Source organism: Gobius niger (genome assembly GCF_951799975.1).
Source record: "Gobius niger genome assembly, chromosome: 7".
In the NCBI taxonomy this organism is placed as follows: Eukaryota; Metazoa; Chordata; class Actinopteri; order Gobiiformes; family Gobiidae; genus Gobius; species Gobius niger.
Window position 1 is genome coordinate 25,230,844 of NC_136858.1, and position 19,573 is coordinate 25,250,416.

General features: G+C 42.2%; 1 protein-coding gene across 2 annotated transcripts; it reads right to left on the bottom strand.

Moving 5' to 3' along the window:
* Positions 1 to 1,779: 1,779 nt before the first annotated feature.
* On the bottom strand, positions 1,780 to 18,708 carry foxn2a (forkhead box N2a). 2 transcript variants are annotated; one of them, XM_079560114.1, is made up of 6 exons: positions 18,578 to 18,708; positions 9,252 to 9,808; positions 7,151 to 7,275; positions 5,679 to 5,728; positions 4,835 to 4,903; positions 1,780 to 3,717 (listed from the first exon to the last, which is right to left on the bottom strand). In XM_079560114.1, the coding sequence occupies exons 2-6, from the start codon at positions 9,792 to 9,794 to the stop codon at positions 3,299 to 3,301; spliced, it is 1,206 nt and encodes a 401-aa protein (XP_079416240.1). In that variant the 5' UTR covers positions 9,795 to 9,808; positions 18,578 to 18,708; the 3' UTR covers positions 1,780 to 3,298. The 2 variants fall into 2 exon arrangements, with proteins under 2 accessions (XP_079416240.1, XP_079416241.1); XM_079560115.1 differs by lacking the exon at positions 4,835 to 4,903.
* Between the last annotated feature and the right edge of the window lie 865 nt (positions 18,709 to 19,573).

Below are 19,573 nucleotides of genomic sequence, written 5' to 3' on the forward strand. Positions count from 1 at the left end.
GCGAACAGCTTTTTCAATCAGAACCCAGACAGTTAATCCTTCACAGCAGGGGGCAATGGTGATCAAAATGTAGCTCGTCAAGTCCGACACAGATCCTAAATTATGTGAAAAATTGTGGAAACCATGTAGCCATTTCAGCACAAAAGGATGTGCATACTGTATGTGACAATACAAAATCGATTTCAAACCACACGACCAACATGTAACAAGAACAGTTTTTTATTAATATTTTTGTAATACCATATATAATGCAATTGCATATCTTTGGCGAAAATAAATCTTATAAACATTTTATCAACAGGTTAGCATACAAAAAACAAAAGGTGTCATTCAACAGACATGACAGACAACTGACACAAACTGATACTGGGTTGGCAGCGTTGTCAAATGCAACAAAATGCACATTATCGTCTTACCCATTGTGAATACAGAACTGAGAGAACCACATAATAAATTAAGAAATGAAGTTTGGCGTTTGATCAATTTTAATCTACGAATCCGTAAATGTTCTGCATGCGCTACTGAGAAAACAGGGCACAGCTTCTCACTAATCTCCGCAATTTTGATAAACCAATATAGTAACTAAGCAGCAGACTTTTTAACCGAGTTTCAGACTTGTAGTATCAATTATTTCCTCCACCCCAGAGGATGCATTAGTGGCAGTTTTCATTGATAAAAGATAGGGCTCATCTTTTGACTAGACGTAATACACCTAACATAAATCTTACAAAATCAAATGTAAAAACAATTAAATTATCATTAAACAAAAGTCTACAGTACACAAGGAAAGCATCTGTCTACAATTTGATACCCCAGCTGTATCCATTTGGCAACAAAAGGATTCTGGATAAAGTGTTAATCAACAGTTCACTATCAAGTTCAAGAGAGAGAGAAAAAAAAAAGAAGCAAAACAAACAACATAAAAACCTGGCAGTCATGGTTAAATTAAACACAAAAAACATTGGCAAAATACTTAATCACTATCATAGTAGTGAAGGAAAAGGCGTATTGCTGTAAAATAAAAACAGGGAGAAAATATAATGTGCCTCGGCATTAGCTTCAACCCTAGAGCTTGCATTTTAATAATCCCATAAATTAAAGTCATAAATAAAATGGTGATTAACAAACAATCAATTTGTTCTTTTTCACAGCTAAACAAGACCAGTGTATGCAAATTCAAAAAAAAAGTAATGAGCTGCAGCAAACAGCTCCGGATCTCTAGCCACAACAAGGAACCAACAAAAAACAAAAAGGTTAAATCACAGCTCTGAGCAGAGTCCGTCGTTCCCATTTCCTGCTTAAATAGTTGAAATAAAAAAAAAAAAACTAGGCCATTGTTTATCTTAGTCACAACAACACAGTGCTGGCGGGAAATACAGTGACGATGACCCTTGACCCTTGGACTTTTACATTAGTGGCACATGAAAATAAAATTGGCACCATTCATGCTTATAATATTCTGTGGTTTAGTCATATCCATTTTGACTGAAGGGGAAGAGGCAATGCGTGTTTTCTCAGTGATACTCTAGTGTGTGTGTGTGTGTGTGTGTGTGTGTATGTGTGTCCATGGCATATTGGACACTCAAAATGAGGATTGTGGCCTTTACTGAAGTGGTTCGCTACTTCCCCTCGGTGAACTGCATGCAATCAGCTGACAATAAACACTCCATTGCACAGCTTGTGAAGAGAGCGCGGGCTTCCTTATTTTGTTCAAGGAGGAAGAGCACAGGCCAAACTCGGGCAGCGTGTCCGAAACTGAGCAATAGAGATCAAATCGTGTTGTCAAAATGGCAAAGATTTCTGGGATTCCATAATAGTAACAAAGAAAAAGGGGTTTTGAAAATGTAAAATACTGGAGCTGTCGTTCGCATTTGGACACTACAGTGTGCTACATGTGAATTTACTAGTAGGGAACCTGCAGCAACGGACATGTCCCTCAGCTCTTTTCTCTACTTTTTATATACTTTAGCAAATGTTACTCTAAAATGGCAGATTTATATGGTAGCATTAAAATTGAGGACATTAGATCCTGAACCCTATAGCGCTGAACTACAAGCACATAAAAGTTTAAGCCCAGGCCTGGCCACTATACTGTTGAGATGGGGCCAGCACCTTTATAGACTTTTATAGACACAGTAGGTTACTATTGTGCATCAATTTATATAGCCATAATTTATGACATTATCATACCAATTGAACAAAAGCTATATTAAATTAAAATTGGGCTCTTGAGGAAATCACACAGCTGTGAAATGGAGCTTTGCCAGAATACTTTTTTTTGTGTGTGACAACCATCTTAGATTTTGGCCATGGTCGGCAGACGCAATACGACACACAGATCAGATGAAGTCCACAGAGGATAGAGCACCTATGAGTGAACATCTGGCAGTGCACCACAGATGCTGCACTGTGCATAGGCCGTCACTAAACATGTAGACATACGTTTATGCCTTCACGGTAAACGTCAACAACACAGTAATGAGAGACGTACAAGGTGTGCGGAAACAAATCCAACTGAAACATTTTTAGCGAGCGTGGCAGTCACGTTAAGTCTGAGTGGAGTAGATGAGCTAACTTTGCAAATCAATTTGGCAGTGGCAAAGTAACAACATTTCTTGCTAATCCTGAATTTTCCCCGCGTACAACACGAATGAAAAACAACACTACTCCATTCATTCTCTTAAAATCAACTAAACTCAACCTGTCACCAGTGTGTATCCAAAAAACAAGGATGTGGATAGTAATTATTGCATCTCTCAAAAAGAGGAGTCAAAGGTCAAAATGATAAAAAAAAAAAGTGGCATCTTCAGCAAAAAAAAAAGGAGAATCGGCACCAGGAGGTTAGGTTCTGTCTGTTACAAACATGCACTCATTCGCGTCTTAAATAGATTCACTTGGAAGAGGATACAGGTTTTGAGGAGGAAGCATGCAACGCTTTGAGTTAGAAAAACTTTTTCCCGTTTTCTTGTCTTTAGAATCACCAAAGTTCAATCCATCAGAAGCAGGCAGGTCATTTCGGGTGAGAATCCCCAGTGCCCAAACGCTCATCCCCCGTTGAAGTTCGCCCCGAGATACAAAAGTCTCTATATGGCTTTGTTCTCCTGTGTGAATGCTGCTATTGCCATTTGTGGGTGTTGGACAAGGTTATCCCAAACAAAACAGAAATGCTGAAAACGGCAGGTGAGCGGTCAGATAAGGAGAAGGAGGCACGCCGGGACAGGTTCAGGGGGGCAGAGGTCATGAGGTCACACAGGAGGCGGAGTCTAATGAAGACTTAAAAAAAAAAAAAAAAAAGAAATCATTTCCTGTGATGTTTTGTGCTCTTGCGTTTGGAGCCCTCCGTGCAGCTGCGTATGCCAGCCAAGTGCAGCAGCGACCCCGCGGCCTCCTTCAGCTCGTCGTCCAGCTCAACCTTGATCTCGTGGCGGGCCCGTTTGCTGATGGGCCACTTGATGGGGGGAGGGCGACGCGGGTGCAGCTGCAAGCCCTTCTCGTCCCACAGGTCCATGTCCTCCTCGCTGTGGAAACCCTCGCTGCCGGCGCGGACCGACTGGGCGCGCTCGCAACCATCTTCATCCAGGGAGGACAAAGAGGAGGAGGAGGAGCGGGACGAGCAGCGCTGCAGGGCCACGCTGCTGTAGTTATGGTCCTGCTTTGGGTCACTGCTCACCAGCACCGAGTCTGGACGGGACAGGTCCAGAGGGACATCGGAGTTACCTGCAGGGAGGAGACACATCTTTAGACTTCTAACATGTCCAGAGAAGATTCCACTTGCCCTATGACTGTAAACCTGCACTGCTAATACTGACATTTTTTTATTATAGTCAGTTTATTTTTATTTTTTACTGTTTATACTTCTTGCCCACTTTAAATTTTTGGTTGTCACATACAGGATACCTCTACTTACTATTTACTATTTCATTGTTTGCAAATCTCCTGCCTATTCTGCACAACCAGAGTGTTTCTGAGAGCTGAATGTAACAAGTGAATTTCTCCATTGTGGGATCAATAAAGGCTATCTTATCTTATTGGTTTAGCAGTAGGGCTGGGCAATAAGACGATATAAAGCAAATACTTTTGACAATAAGCTATTTTTGTGATATTGTCATATCGTGCTAAAATACAGACACTTTTCTTGAAACCACTCACCACTAATTGGTCTGTCACACTATGAGTGAGTGACACGCTGATTCAACCAGTCACACTGACCTTGTGAACTTTCAGAATCAGAAGATCTTAAAGGCTCTTAAAGGAACACCAAATTAAACATGTCGATTTTCTAAGTGGATAAAAAGGGGCACTATATTATAAGGCGTAATAACACCGTAGGAGCACTTTGGCGTCCACGCAGTAATATGAAAACCAGGTACGAATCAACCCATCTAAGCTCAGGTAAGAACGGTGGCCTGTTCCTTTAAAAGCAATATAGCAGTAGCTGCACTTGAATTGTAATGAAATAACAATTGTGATCCAAATTTACATGTTTGTTTTTTCATATCGCCCGCTCATTCCTACAAGTGATCGCTCTCGGACGCATTTATAATGTGAACTAAATCTGATTTAAACACAGACACTGAAAATCCAAATGTATAATAATTTTCCGATATTTTCTCAAAATGGCCCTAATAGTGACCCTACGTATGCACAGCCAAAAGAGCAGATATGTCTAAAACCGTGTTCTTCAAACCCACTGAATCAGGACACATCCTGTTTTGAGGCAAGCACTGTAAGACACCCACAAATCAAAGCACATGACAGAAAAAGCCGATTGAAGCGATGGAACAGTGAACACAGAGTACAGGTGATCGTATGGCTGCTGTGGGGTGCTCCTTACATGGGTCAACGTGGTGCCCTGGGGCAGAGTTTAAGAGCATCATGGCAGTGGCAGCATCAATGTCAGACTCTGGAAGAGGAGAGAACATGCACCATGGTCAGTCCTACAGCGGCAAACTGGCTGTGAAAGCTAATAGAACTAATATAGTGCTGAGAACCAATTATTGTTGACTTGTTTTAGAGCTTCAATAGATAGCTTTACTTGTCTCTGTAGGGAAATTGTGATTTTTCTATATTATTATTATTAGCATTATTTTTTAATTGCATCTAGCTAAATGGCAGAAATACAGGTACAGTTTGAAAGTATATTTTTATTCTTGATACTTCATTAAAAAAAATATTGTATTTGAGTCTGTGTGTACCAAATATGCGTACATTATGCACACCTTTTAGTTTTAAAGGAATTGCTAAATGAATCAGATATTTTCCATCCTATGTGCACCTGCATTTTCTGAAACACTAGAGGTACGAGTGCATCCACTGCCTTCAGCGCTGACGAAGTGTCTAGGAGGCTGGTATAGCTTCACTTCTGGGGCTCTAAATTATTAATGATTACAGTGAGACTGAGTGCTCCGGCAAAAACCTCTGCCTGTCGTCAAGGTTACAAATCCGAGAGGCAGAGGCTGAGGAGACTGGCTGCTCTCTTGGTTATGGTCTACGGCGTGAGGCATCGATGACTTGGGGGAAAAGCAACATATACCAGTCACAACCAAGGGCACAGAGATGCTGAATGTAACTGTGGCTGAATTATGACCAGGCAACACAATAAAATACTCACAACACAAAGCAAAACAATAAATAACAGCCAGTTTTAGATAAAGCGCGATTTGATGTTGGATTCTCACCTTTGAATGAGCAGCTCTGTAGAAGGAGATGACGAGGTGGTGAGGAGGCACTGGAAGAGACAAAAGGAAAAGGATTTGGAGTTAAAATGGTGGTATTTTCTCCCTTTTATGGATAGTGACTGTGAATCATCAGCTTCATAGTGGTTCAATCTCCTGAATCCCTCTCTCACACCAACTGAGTTCATGTCCTCATCTGCCTCGTGGCCTCTTCCTGATAGCACATTATCCCAATGCAGCAAAGTTCCCCTTTGTATCCATCCTGGTTACTTCCAAGGAGCAGCGTCAATGCTGATAAGCTTAAATGTTTAGTTTTAGCCAAATAGTTCAGTTAAACAGGGCTTATTAGTTTTAGTTGGCGAAATATCAACAATGAAACATCAAGCAGAACACATTCAAACAATTCAAAAGTGAAGTACGAAAAATAATATTGTTCATATTAAATGCCTTCAGAGATCAAAGAACCAAATGTGTTTCTGCATTTGTATTTTCATAAAAAGATAAAGGAATCTATAAAATTCAAAGTTACATCAGAAATTGGTTATTTTTTGTCTCTTCTGGTCATTTTTATTATGACTATCAGCAGATGAAAATATCCCATTCGTAGTTTCAGTCATAAATACTTTAAGTTTTGTTTAGTTTAGGCAGTAACGGCGCTATTTTCAAAAACTGAAAGAAATATTTCAGTTGACAAAATGAATGTTGTTCAAGGTAAACCATAATATTGTTTAATATTAACACATTATTGACCAATCAGCAGAATAATGATATCAGCACCACGCTATAATTACGGTTTGTAATTCATTTCACACTGACAATCGCAGAAAACCAACCAGTTTACAGGGAGTGCATAAACATGCCAGTAGTTCCCTTAAAATGTTCACATACGTCTGGCGTCCAAAAGCATGTATCTGTTTTGACAAGTGCCTTCCTCAAAGCCTCTCCAAGTAACTTGACACTAATTCAGTCGAGCAGATGACTGTTTTCCTCATAAAAAGGTCAATGTCTAAGTAGGAGCTTTTATTAGATAGACAAGGCTTTCAGCAAAGCCAGTGTAGCCTCTTTACTGGCCGTTACTATCCGTAGCTACACCAGACACGCAAAGCTAATGGCAATCGAATCAAAATCCCAATCTGAACCGTCACAATTAACTAATCACCAGGGCTGCAATTAAGCAGTTAATAAATGTCCCCTGTCAACATCAAAATATCCTACCTCCATGTGGTCCCAATTTGTCTAAAACCTGATAACTCTCTCGTTTAGACCTTCACTAACATGTTCTGAAATCCATTTTCTTTTAACTGATAGCTGTTCATGTTTGAGTCTTTAAAACAAAAGAAGCATTCAAAATGGCCAACAGGACCTGAATCTTGAGCTTAAAAAAATAAAATTTCAAACCTTATCGCTATCCCAATACTTTCTAGCCCCCAAAATCAGCCCTACTTGCAGATAAAAACCAAAGACATGAGGTTCACCTGGGTGGGGAGGCAGGAGGTGTGCAGAAGGCATGTGCGGCAGGGAAGTGCTGCTTCTTCAGGGCCTGGATCAGGTTCGGACGATACTCGGGATCAACGCACCACAAAGAGCCTTTCCCGTTGGCCTGGAGGGGAAACAGTCCAACAAGCTTTTAGTTCACTGTGGTCACAATAACTGAGTAACAATGTGCATTAGTTCACATTAGTCATATTACCATGAAAAACAATTGGCATGTTATTAGACTTTTTGGTACCACACTATTTCTAACCTACTGTCAAGCCATTACTGTGATGTGAAGTACTAGTAGAGGCAATTTGAAGTACTAGAGGCAATTTGAGCGCTGATGTGGCCAGCACAAGTCCTTCTGTCTGGACTAGAAACAACATGTCACGACATCAGCAGGTGGAAGGCAAGCGTTTCAAGCTCTTCAGAAGGAAACAGGCTGAATATGCGGGATTATTTAAAGGCACACTGTGAAACAATTAGATCCTACTGTCGCCAGCAATTCACAACATGCTCCTAATGAGCAGCTCGACACAGAAAATGCTATTTTTGCAGTGGGTAATCAAAGATAAATTTGGAAGAGGACCTATCCTATTCAAATATCATGTTCGGCTGCCTTTAGTCAACATCTCCATGGAGACGAACCGGAGACGTCCCGCTTCCAGTAACATCACGGTTCGCTCACTGCAAAGACACATGTTTGTTTGTTATTTTTTAAGGCATTTTTCCAAGATCTGTAATCAAATAAATGGTCATATTTTCTTTTACTTTCTTTTACTATATTGGCTGAAATGTTATGGATGTGGCTTAAAACATGAATGAAAATTTTTAATGAATGAGGCGAGCTACATTATATGATTAAAAGCTCAAAAAGTAAATTGGGCTAAAAGAAAACTTAAAACCTGTCATTTCCAGTGCAGAATAATGTCATTTTGCGGAACCATACAAGACGTCTAATATAAAGGGTCTGCTCTCCTTTTAAACATTGTTACAACACTGCTTTCATTGATTCATACTTCAGTCGCACTGTTGAGCCACATACTTCAGTCTAATTGAATAACAACACGGTAACATTTCCCATTGCGACAAAGGAAGTCTCTTACAGGCTCGGCAGGACGGTGATGGGGGGGTAGTGATGAAAAATAACAAAAGTGTTATTTCTGAATTCTCCGATGAAAAGGAACAAAAGGGAGAGACAGTCAGAGTGAGGCACCGTTGGTCTGTTGGTGAAATGTGCGGGAGTGTGTTAACTGTCACTTTATCTGACGGTGCCCAGAGAGAGGGAGGAGAGACGTAACCTTGACTCAGATTACCCACCAGCCCCTCTGATGCAGGAAGAAGGAAGTGTCTCCATGGCGACGCAAACCACACCAGCGCAGCCGGCGAGTGTCACGTGAAATGAACAGTTTTACTGGGCTTGTGTCGGGGCTCCCGCTGCGCACCTGCACGCCGCCAACTGCCAGCCCGCCCCAAAACAGAGGCCAAAAATGCCAGGTCTGCGAGAGGGCGCGGGTCCAAGCTCACAACACAGCTCAATATGGCCGACATCAGGGCACTGCGGGGACAAGTGTGAGTCATGCGAAACTCACATGTGGAGGGAAGCTTCACGCTGTTCGAGCATTAAGTCATTTGCTCGTCCACAAAGTCGAGAGAATGATCAGAGCACACCTTCACCAATTTTGTGCACCAATTAGAAAAATGCTTATAACAAATATTGAAATTCTACTGGTGAACGCTTGTTTCTTCCCTTGTTATGTCTAAGGGGTCTGAAGTCACGGGATGCCTCTCTCGGCTCTAGAGTTACAGCCGCCGTCGCTTGTGCAGCGGGAGATAAAGTCCTATCAGAGAGTGCTGCGTGTGCACTTCCTCTGGAGAAGAGTGTGACCTTGCCTGGATGCCAGTGTTATCGCCGCACAGTCAGAGGTTTAGACACTGTCACATGAGCCCCACTGCAGCGCTACAATGCGGACCAGTGTTTCTCATTTTGCCTCCACAGAGCAGATATGTTTTGGCCCAGTGACACTTCTACAGCTAAGAAGACATCCATGTAACTCTGGGACATAACATTGTAAAACGTATCAGATAGTTCGTACCCACCTTTCCTAAACTCCTATCGACCTTGCGGAAGCATTTGTTTAGGGAGAGGTTGTGACGCACTGAGTTCTTCCAGCCGGTGGGCGCGTTGGAGAAGTAGGGGAAGTGCTCTAGGATCCAGCCGTAGATTTCTTTGACGGGGAGGGACTTGCTGGGGGACTGCTCGATCGCCATGTAGATGAGCAGCGAAAAGGAAAACGGCGGCTTCGATTTGACCTCGTGGCCTACTCTGTCGTGTGGGGAAGTGTTTGAGGGTCCCTGGTCCGGCCCGTAGTCTCCCTCTATGTCAAACAGTGGGCTGGCGCTGGGCTGGGCTTCAGGTCCGCCCAGTGTAAAGTTCTGCAGCAGGTTTTCGTGGAGCCAGTTGAGGTTCGTGAGTTCTTCGTCCCCTTCGGTTCGGTCCACGCTGGTCGCTAAAGGACTCGACGCGCACTCCGCTTCGGGCAGCGTGCCCATGCCACACACGCCTCTCAGTCCTGTCCGCTCCTCTTGCATACCCGGGATCTCCGATTTTTTATCTGGTGACATCCCAATGATTGGACCCATTAAATCAAAGAGGTCTGAAAGAGAACAAATAAATACAATTTTTAGAGTCACACAGAGATGAAATCAATAAAACTCATTAATTGTCCGTGAGAGTAAATATTATGCAGAAAAGAGAAAATGGAGAGAGGGATATTGTACATTGTGCCACAACACATTATTTTTATTTTTTTCACTCAGACTTGGCTGTAGACACTACACTGCTAAAGTGGCGCTACCCCACAGTTAACTTTGCCTGCTAGCCTGTTAGCTTCTTCTTCTTGATTCTATTAGTGTGTATTGCGCCTCCGACTTCGTCTTAAAATACTGAGATATGTTCTTACCTTAGTTTAGATGGGTTGATATGTAGCTGTCTGGTCTTTACGTGTGCCCTCAGTGACATAAACAGAGCACAGACGGTGTTAGCATTTAGCCTCTCCTCCTCTCCTCTATGGCCCCAAACGGGAGGGAAGTTAGAAGCAACCAAGCTCTTCCACATTTTCTCTATTTAAATATAGTTGCATGCGCCTTTACACAATCCAAGTATAGACACACAAAATTAAACATGTCTACTAAGCGGATAAAATGGGGAACTATAATGCAAGGCGTAGTAATATTACTACGCCTTGCCATGTAGCCATATTTAAGCGCTTGATCACTTCTATTTCCCTCCCGTTTGGGGCCATAAAGGAGAGGAGAGGCGAAATGCTAACGCCGTCTGTGCTCTGTTTACGTGACTGAGGGCATGCGTAAAGACAGGTACGCATCAACTCGTCTAAGCTCAAATAAGAGCAGTCAAAAGCAAAAGCAGTTAGGTACGAGAAGAAAGTGTCCAAAACCTTGGTACACTTCATAACAAACAAGATCCACATTGTGCAATGCAACAGTTTTCACACAAATGCTCACAAAAATATACAACACATTTATTTGTTTTAGTCTGGCCTTCATTTTAACAGATAAGTCACATTACAATTCAGAATATCTTTCTCTCAGAATTATAAATTCACTGCAATATAGGCACTACTTGGAGAGCGGAGGGGAATTATTGCATATAGATTTGCAATTAATGTTCTAAAAGAAAGATTCACTTCACTGGGACATTTTTAAAATCGAGAAGACTGAAATATGATTTGCTAAATTAATACTACATTTTTTTTGTTTCCTCATTATACTGTATTACCTAAATAACAGAGGTCTTTGTGATTTACAAATCACAACTATTATAATTGCAATAATGATTTGATTGCAGCTTCATTGGAATACAAACTGTGCAACAATTTATTCAGCAAAACACAAATGCACCGTAATAGCAAAAAATAAACTGAAAGCAACATATTGGAATGATGTTCTCTTCCCAGTGTTGACCTTGTTTTTTAGGTTTCCCCCCGGGGCCCACCCCCCGCAGCAGTGTCTGTCTGCTTCAGTAGCGCACGGCCGGCCCTCTCACTCTCCTCCGTGCTCGTGATGGAGAGAGCCTCTCACTCAGAGCTCTTAACTCCAGCTGAGGACGTCTCAAGCAACTGCCCAGACTTAAGGCTGCGCTCTCCTCGACGCCCACCTCATTTGAGCCCGGACCCAGCTGCTCTTGTTAAATGAGCATGAAACCGTTATCTGCATCTAAGTGGATGGCTCTTAAAGACTGATCTGCATTCAGCCAGGATCAGGTCTCAATTTGTCACAAGCCAGATTAAGTAGCCGTGGAGTAGGGAGCAAGCACGAGGGTTGTCAGTCATTTAGAAGCACTCGGAAACGCGACATCCGTCAGGTGTCAGCGGCTAATCCAGTCCAAGAGTTCTCAATCGGAGGCTTATGACACTTCTATTAAGATCACGTATATTTGGAAAGCAATTCCCCCATTTCATCAAAGCTGCAGGAAAAAGCAAAGTTTTAAAGATCTTACACTACCTTCAAAATGTATCAAGCTTGAAAATTGTCTCCATAGGAATAATCCAGTCATAAATCAGGGTGTTCTTAGGATTCTGTCTGGAAGAGCACCTGGCAGCAAACAAATTCTACGATTGGATGCAAAGAGACACGCTTCTTTAAAAACTTTTGAAGGGAAAAGCCCACAAAAATCTGTCTCAAGGATTCCCAAGGACATGGCATTTGTGCAGGTCCCAAGCCCCCAAAAAAGAGAACAAAGTGAGCCAGAAAAGGCATGAATTTCCACCAAAAGCAAAACAAAACACAATGCCAGTAATCTTTGGAAGTGAAAGTCAAATGTTAAAGAATAAGTCAGTTTAGTAAAGCAAAAATCCAATTATAATCCAAACAAGTTCTCTCGAAGTTTGCAAAACCATTGACTGAAAGAGAGCAGCTCCATTTTTAATGTGAAAGGCCCAGAGGCACAAAAACCTCCCTTCAGCTCGGCTCGCAGTCGCAACAAGCGCTAAGTCCTGGGCGTCACCATGACAACCACGCTGTCACTTCAATTAGGAGCAAAAATCCCCATAAACAACAGTCAATAAGCGAATAAGTAATCCACGCTGCATGGGCCCATGTCCACCGCTCTGTGAGGACGTGCCCTGGCCGCAGTGCGCAGAACCCTGGTCCGAGGAGGAGGTGGTCTTAAGATGTTCTAAGTCTTCGCTTCGGGGCCAAAACTAAAATACCAGCGCCAGCTCAATGGGCATACATTTTCATTGGGTGATAAGATAAGAAGTGGGTCATACTCCAGGGTGTTTGCACAATGGGCGAGGACTGGAGAGGGAGGGCACTTAAATCTGTTTGTCAAAGCCAGCCACAGCGGATGAAAGAAAAAGCCCGCCTTTGTGTTGACCTAAGTGATTATAAGTCCCAACTGAAAAAGTAAAATGGGGTTGTCAATATTGTGTAGGCTGGACTTGACACTAAAGACTTTAGAAAATATCAAACACGCTGTCTCTTTATTAGCATCTGATGGAGCAAGTTAGTTATTGCAATATTATGTAATACAGTAATTCCATATTCCAAAATCATTGATGACCGGTCTGACTGAGATTTACAGCCTAGAGCAAAAACCCAAGGTAACTTAATAATGTGCAAAAGTTTTTGAGTTTAGTTTTGAACACATCACAATATCTTTTGACAGTTTTAGCTGATCACTGCAATCTGAATAATCTGCAACACCCTCATTGTGGTGGTTACCCTGAGCACAGATGAAAGAGGAAAAAGGTTAAAAAATACCGTGAAACAGAGTGTCATGCCGTGGGGGAAATTAGCTTAAAAGAAATAGTGCAAAAAGGAGATGCAAAGAGAAAGAGCGTGAGCGGTAGTTAGGTAAGATCGCAAGTTGACTCTTCAGCCTCGAATGAATCACAGCTCTGAGCAAAGTGGAGCAATCGGACATGTCAGGCTGCGACAGAACTGCCCATTTGAGTCTGAGGGAGCAAGATACCAAAATACTCTGCGCTTTATACTCATACAATCGAAAATTCACACTGCTTATAGTAAGAAATAATGTTGGACGCTACAAGACACTCACATTTCTCATATCTAGATTCTTGAATAAAACTTTACAAATCTTCAAAGTTAGGACCCGACACTGGTTTAGAATCACCCATCTCTAGCTACGCAGAAAGAAGTTAATGATGAGTCCACTCAGCACAAAGGGTGTGCATTGCGAGGTGTACACAATATCTGGGGTCTGTTTGATTTGAAGGTGTGACGTTCTAACTGAATCCAAAGGCAGCTGTGAAACACACGACGCGACCAGCCTTTCTCCCCCCGCCGCCTCTGAGCGTTTGTTTGCAAACTCTGGTCTTGCTGTTTTGGGAGCCCCACATGGATCTTTGGCCCGGGCAGCAGAAGTGTGGGCTGACTGATTAACCCTGAGCATCGGGAGCGCCACCTCAGTCAGTCTGCGCAGCTCTGACCTCTCAGCCGGGCCCTCGGGGTGCTGGAGAGTGCTTATCCTCTTTTCTGAGCAGCTACTTTCGTGCGCTGCCATTTGAATACCAACAAGAGCCAAAGCCGGGCAAAAATGTGTTGCGTCAAGTCAGATTCCAGGACTCCAAGTTACTAGACCAGTCGCAAAAATTACTATTTTTTTGTTGAATATGAAAATTCAACATGATCTCTCAGTCGAGTATGAGCACTTTGAATTCCAACAGGCTCGTCTTATAAAAAGAGGTGCGTAGTTTACATCATAATTTCTGTATAGCAGCTCGTGTTATAGACAGGAAAGCACATTTTTTGAATGAAATTGTTGCAGCTTTGCGATTAGAAGTTTACATTCAGTTGACTATCCACATTTATGACCATGAGCAAAGAAAAGACTAAAATATACAAACTGCTAAGCTAAATGCAAGGATCCTATGCGAGAGAACAGTCAGTGACAGGATCCTGGTCTACAGACGATATTCAGAGACAGGCCTGTTGACTTCAGCCTTGAACACACACTAAAGCTGCAACAGTCCTGACCTGCGATGGCTCATCTGCAAGTTAAAATAGTCTCATCATATTCATGCGCTAACAGCAGGTGCCAAAGTACATTTACTCCCCTATTCAAACTGCTCTTTTATCCTGTTAAGCACTTAGCCTATCGAAAAACCTCACAGAGACATATGGAGAGAGCTGCAAGTGGCGAATCAAGCTGTTGATGTGTCAAATATGAACAGGGGAATTTAAAGTAGTAAGTGCACCATCTAAATCGAGAGCTGCCGGTCGAGATGCGTTTTTCTGTATCTCTCTCCTTATTGGGACTCAGTTGCCACGGCAGCCGATGTTGTAAGGGAAGCGATTGTGCTCATGTCTGTGCATGAAGGGGGCGCTAATGTGTGTGTGTGTGTGTGTGTGTGTGTGTGTGTGTGCGTGGTGGTGGTGGTGGTGGTGGGGGGGATCAATACAGGCTGAAACTGCTGAGGGCAGCAGTCTAGCCCTGCCGTTCTCCACAAACCTGTCTGACAAAGGCCACAGCCGACCTGTACGTCACACGCTGCTACCCGCCACAAAAAGCCAGCCTTCAGAATAAAACTTACCAAACCTGTTGTGGGAAACTTTTCAAGTCCTGACAAATGACAGCATCATTTTATATCTGAAACTAAAGGATGGAGCAGAGATTTATTCAAAAACATATTACGTCACACTGTGTTAGATGGAATATCCCGGCTTACACAAACCAGTTACACCTCTGTAATAGATACACAAAGGTGTGTGTTAAACCCAATGGCAAAGAAGGCTGTTATTTGAAACCATAACTGATATTTAGGTGCTCTGGCAGTGGCTTTAAAAATGTGAATGGGACAAAGGGGAGGGGGGACGAGCAGGCACAGGGAGAGACAGTGTAGTACTTTTCGTGTCAATTTGTGTCAAAAACGGAAAAAAATCCTTTACCTAGAAAGCAGAAAGAAAAACATTTTAGTGAACTGCTCTGTGAGGTGGGGATAAAAGCTTTATAAATGGCCCAGACTCTGCTTGTACAAAGAAGTAGTTGTTATTTCCTCTCGCCCTGTCTCTATGGCGCTCAGTATTCGCCTCACAGTTGCTAACTGAGGATCAGGAGGGAAGGAAACACCTCCTGCCTGTTGAGGAAGTTCATTTTCAGAAAACAAATTCAGAGTTCATACAGAGAAACAGTTCAGGCCCACACAGCTCTAAACACCACACTCCACTGGGGGCAGGCCATAAGGTAAGTTACAGGAGCAGCCATATTTACTTTGGCTTCGATGAATGCGGTAAACAATGTCGACAAACAAGAACCTAATGATCAAATGTACTCAGTGGTGGTTTGACAACGGAGACATTGGGAAAACGAGCAAACAAGACAATGGTTACTGATTTAAACACTCATCAAATAGGGACTTGGGCCAGTCTGTGAGGGAGAGGCCTTCCAAAGTACAGCACAACTTCAGCAAAAGCACAAACCTTATCTCTCAGGTCATGTGCCTGTATGTAGTCAGCCCCAATCTGCTTGTAAACAAACTTTAACAACAAACTTAGGGCTTGAGGCTAAAGTTTGCCATTTTTTATTTTTATTTCAATGAAAATTATAACAAAAAGTCCTTTGGACCTTTCTTATTATTTTATTGATACTTTGCCATTTTTGTTCAAATGCCCTGTATTAGGCTACCACAGTCCCTTGGTCAATGCTGTGTTTGAGTGTTTAGATTTTACATTGCTGTGCTTGATTAATTCAGTGCAGAAGACGTCCATCTCTTACTCACAAGCTGCTAAGTCACTGACTGTTGTCATAGTGCCACCAATTAAATAAATCTTGTTAATTCAACCAGCGGTGACAAGACAAAGGGCCACTGTGCTACGGACAGCCGCGCTTCTGCTCACTTTCTCTCAATCAAGAAACACACTCACATCACTGACACTTTTAACAGGCAGCCCCTTGTGGGCGGAGTCTGGACCAACTGTGACATACGAGGAAAAGAGGGTAGTCAGCGTCAGGAAGTGAGGAGGAGGCAGAAAAAAGCCAAATGACCTACAAATGTAGACAATCGAGTCAAAACAACTGTCATTTTAAAAATCATAAACTAAATGCACATGGATAGAATAAAGAATAAAACACTCACGAAATCTCAAGTCTTTGTTTGTGCTGGTTCAAAGCCCATACAAATGGAGACCTAAATCACCTATGTCCAAGCGACTGAAGACACGGGTGATGGCGAGGAGATGGCTCTATGATACACTGAGTTATAATTAATTTGACATTAACAGAGTTTAAATAAATGACATTTGTGAGTTTGACGTTTAGTTATAGAGGTCATAACTCAAAATAGTGTCAATTGCAGCAATAAAGTACAATTTAATTGAAAGTTTAAACCACCATCATACAATAGATCCACTTATCCAACAACTGAGTTAGTGAAATCAGTCTTTCACATGACCTGGCAATTATGAGGCTCTTAAGAAACTTAGAGCAGGAGCTTGTAGAAACCTGTGCAGGTTTAGACAGGGTTAAGCAAACGCAGAGTTTGAGCCACATGGGTCAGTCTTTGTAAGGGGTTTAAAAGTTCGATACTAAAGAACATGGTGGAATTCAGGGACAACCTTTCGTTTACTCTGGGTCAGAGTACACAGCTCAGTGATAAGACTGATTACAGGGCAGCACCACCATTTTGAAAATGCTTTCAGTGGTACTTGGAGAGAGGGCAACTACTACAGCCAATATATGGCCAAGTCATATGATGCAGTGTCCAACCATTAGGATGTTACTTGATACTCCACAGTGAGGGAGGAGGAGGGGAGATTTATAAGATGTAAAATGCACTTTGAACACTATGGAAATATATATAGACTACATAATTGCTAGTAAGAATCACATAAACAATTAGAAAACTGTCATTATTAAGCTAGAAATAAGGAAGAGTAAAACACACCTTTTTGTTTAAAAAGTTGTACTGTATTGAAGAATGAATTTTAGTACTACCATACTCTGTCCCCAAACTTATAATGAAAGTAAGTCGTCTTTAAATGTGCTGTATAAATAAACGTTAATTGGAAAAACTTGAATTGAAATATTCATTCAAAATCACACATGTTGGTAGCCTGTGGTTACTACAATCATTTCACGTCAGCAATAACAGCATCATGGTGTTACGACAAGTCTTATTTATAGGAATGAATGTCTGTAAAGTTAGCAGGCGCTGGTCTATTCCTGGTACAAGGCCCAGGCTCAGCTCAGATGTACAGTGATGCACACAGCTCGGACATCAACAAAGCCAACAGATGGACTTAAAGCATAGCCGTGAGAGTTGGGCATAATAGCCGGACGATAACATCTGTGTCTTTGCTGGACCTTTCTCTTAATCTGTTGCCTTTGTCCAACCACAAGAGCTTAACAACTGTCAGAAACATAGTATGTCGGTTTACATAAAGATCATGGGATAACATTGTTTAATATTCACTTTAAAATACATGTAGGAGACTTGATTTAGATTGGGGTTATGGAAAATGGGGTTCAATGCACTTTCTATTCATAAAATGACCTCATCTATGTGATAGTATATTAAAAAATAGATTCATACATATTTGATATTTTTCCGACATTGTGACATTGTTAGTGGAGCAGTCTCTATCTGGGACAATCTTGTGATAATCCATTACATCATGTGCTTAGCTTAGCCTGTAGCCTCCCAACCTCTGGTTCAGCATATCATAAAACATTCATCCATTTAGGCAGCAGATGCAAAGGATGGGGAGTGCCCTGGGAAAAGGGAAACACCAAAATGTGTTCAGATAAATTCCTCCTCCCACACCATGAGCTTAAGGATAGTATTTTGAAGTCTTGCTTAGGTCATTTCAGTTGTATCAGCTTCTACACAACAGTAGTCAAAATCACAAGCATCACAGCAGCACAATGAGAAACACAAAGTTCCACACAATGACGTGGACCATTGCACAACACTTCCCCTCACACGGGAGTCCGCACGACGCTACTTATTTCTCCCCACTTACCAGATATTTGCCTTTTATAATAAAGAGGTTTTCAAGTGCAGACATCCCCATACAGAAGCCGAGAAGTAAAAGTAGCGATAGCCGTCCAAAGAGTGAAGGTAAACCAGCCGCTAGCGCGCGCTAGCTTCCCAGCTTGACAAACTCCCTGTAATAGTTTTGTACTATAGTTAAATACCTCGTGACAACAGCCCTCCTTTAGTACTTTAATGACTCAAAATCCCTCTACTCTTCGGGTTTTATCAGGAAAGACAAAAGAGAAGTTATGTTAACATGAGCTAGCCTGCCACATGCTGTCGCTCGCTCTGCCATGCTGCTGCTCTAAGCAAAGTCACTTGACCACATTTACTTTTAGCTTGTTCGGCTCCTCGTTTCCCGATAAAAATAGATCTACACAGAAAAATCAAACGGGGTCACATACTCACATTCATGCACTGCGTGCCTCGGTGCGAAGTGTTTTAAGAAAGGGCCGTACGCAGTTTATTCAGATGTCTGTCTCACACAATGTCAGAGATCAGATCAGCAGCTGCTTCCTCCATACACGCAGCGCGCAGATCACACAGCGCACGGCAACGCTACCAAACCCCTAGCCGTCGTCATGGCAACAGGCCTACTTCAGCCAATCACAGCCCCTCCCCTCCTATCTCCCCTGGCAACTGCCGCAGCGCAGTTCTGTGACCGCGCGCACGCCATCCTGTTTTGCATTGAGTAATGTGCTTTCACTTTTATCACCAGCTGATTTAAATGGGGCCATGGCAGAATTAACCTATATGTGGATATTTATTGTTTTTGAATAATGGTTGAATGACAAACATAAGTTCAGTATTACTTTATGATGATAGTATAATGTAAGCCTGATCCATCTGGATTGGTTATAGTCCACGGTTGGCTCCTTGCATCTTGGGGCGGAGATATGGGAAGAGTCACCACACCCAGACTCGTGACGATACTGGACCTTCAAGTGGCCGCCTACTGCAAAAACTCATCAGTAACCTACTTATGAAGTTATAGGGGGCTTTCAGGTGATCAAAACAAAATAAATAAATGACGTCACACAAGGCAATAGCTGGGAGAGATACAGCTGAAGTTATATCAATTTCCCCTTTTGCCTCTACCAGCTTGTTTCTATGGAGTGGCCAACCGTGAGTTTGCACCAAACTGTAACTTTCACATCATGGTGGTAGACCTTACTCATCCAGCCTGTGGAGAAGTTGTTTTTGGGTGAAAGTCAAGATAATCCAGTTGGTTCGATTTGATTGGACTCATGCAATCATCCTTTCCTCTCCATTTCATAATCATACACAAATAGAATTAGCTCTGTTTGCTGTGATCAAATAACCTTTTGTTTTTGTTTTTTGCTTTACAGTGTTTTAGCTCAAGAAGCCTGGGTCCCGTGTTATATAGTTTTAAAGTTACTGTAG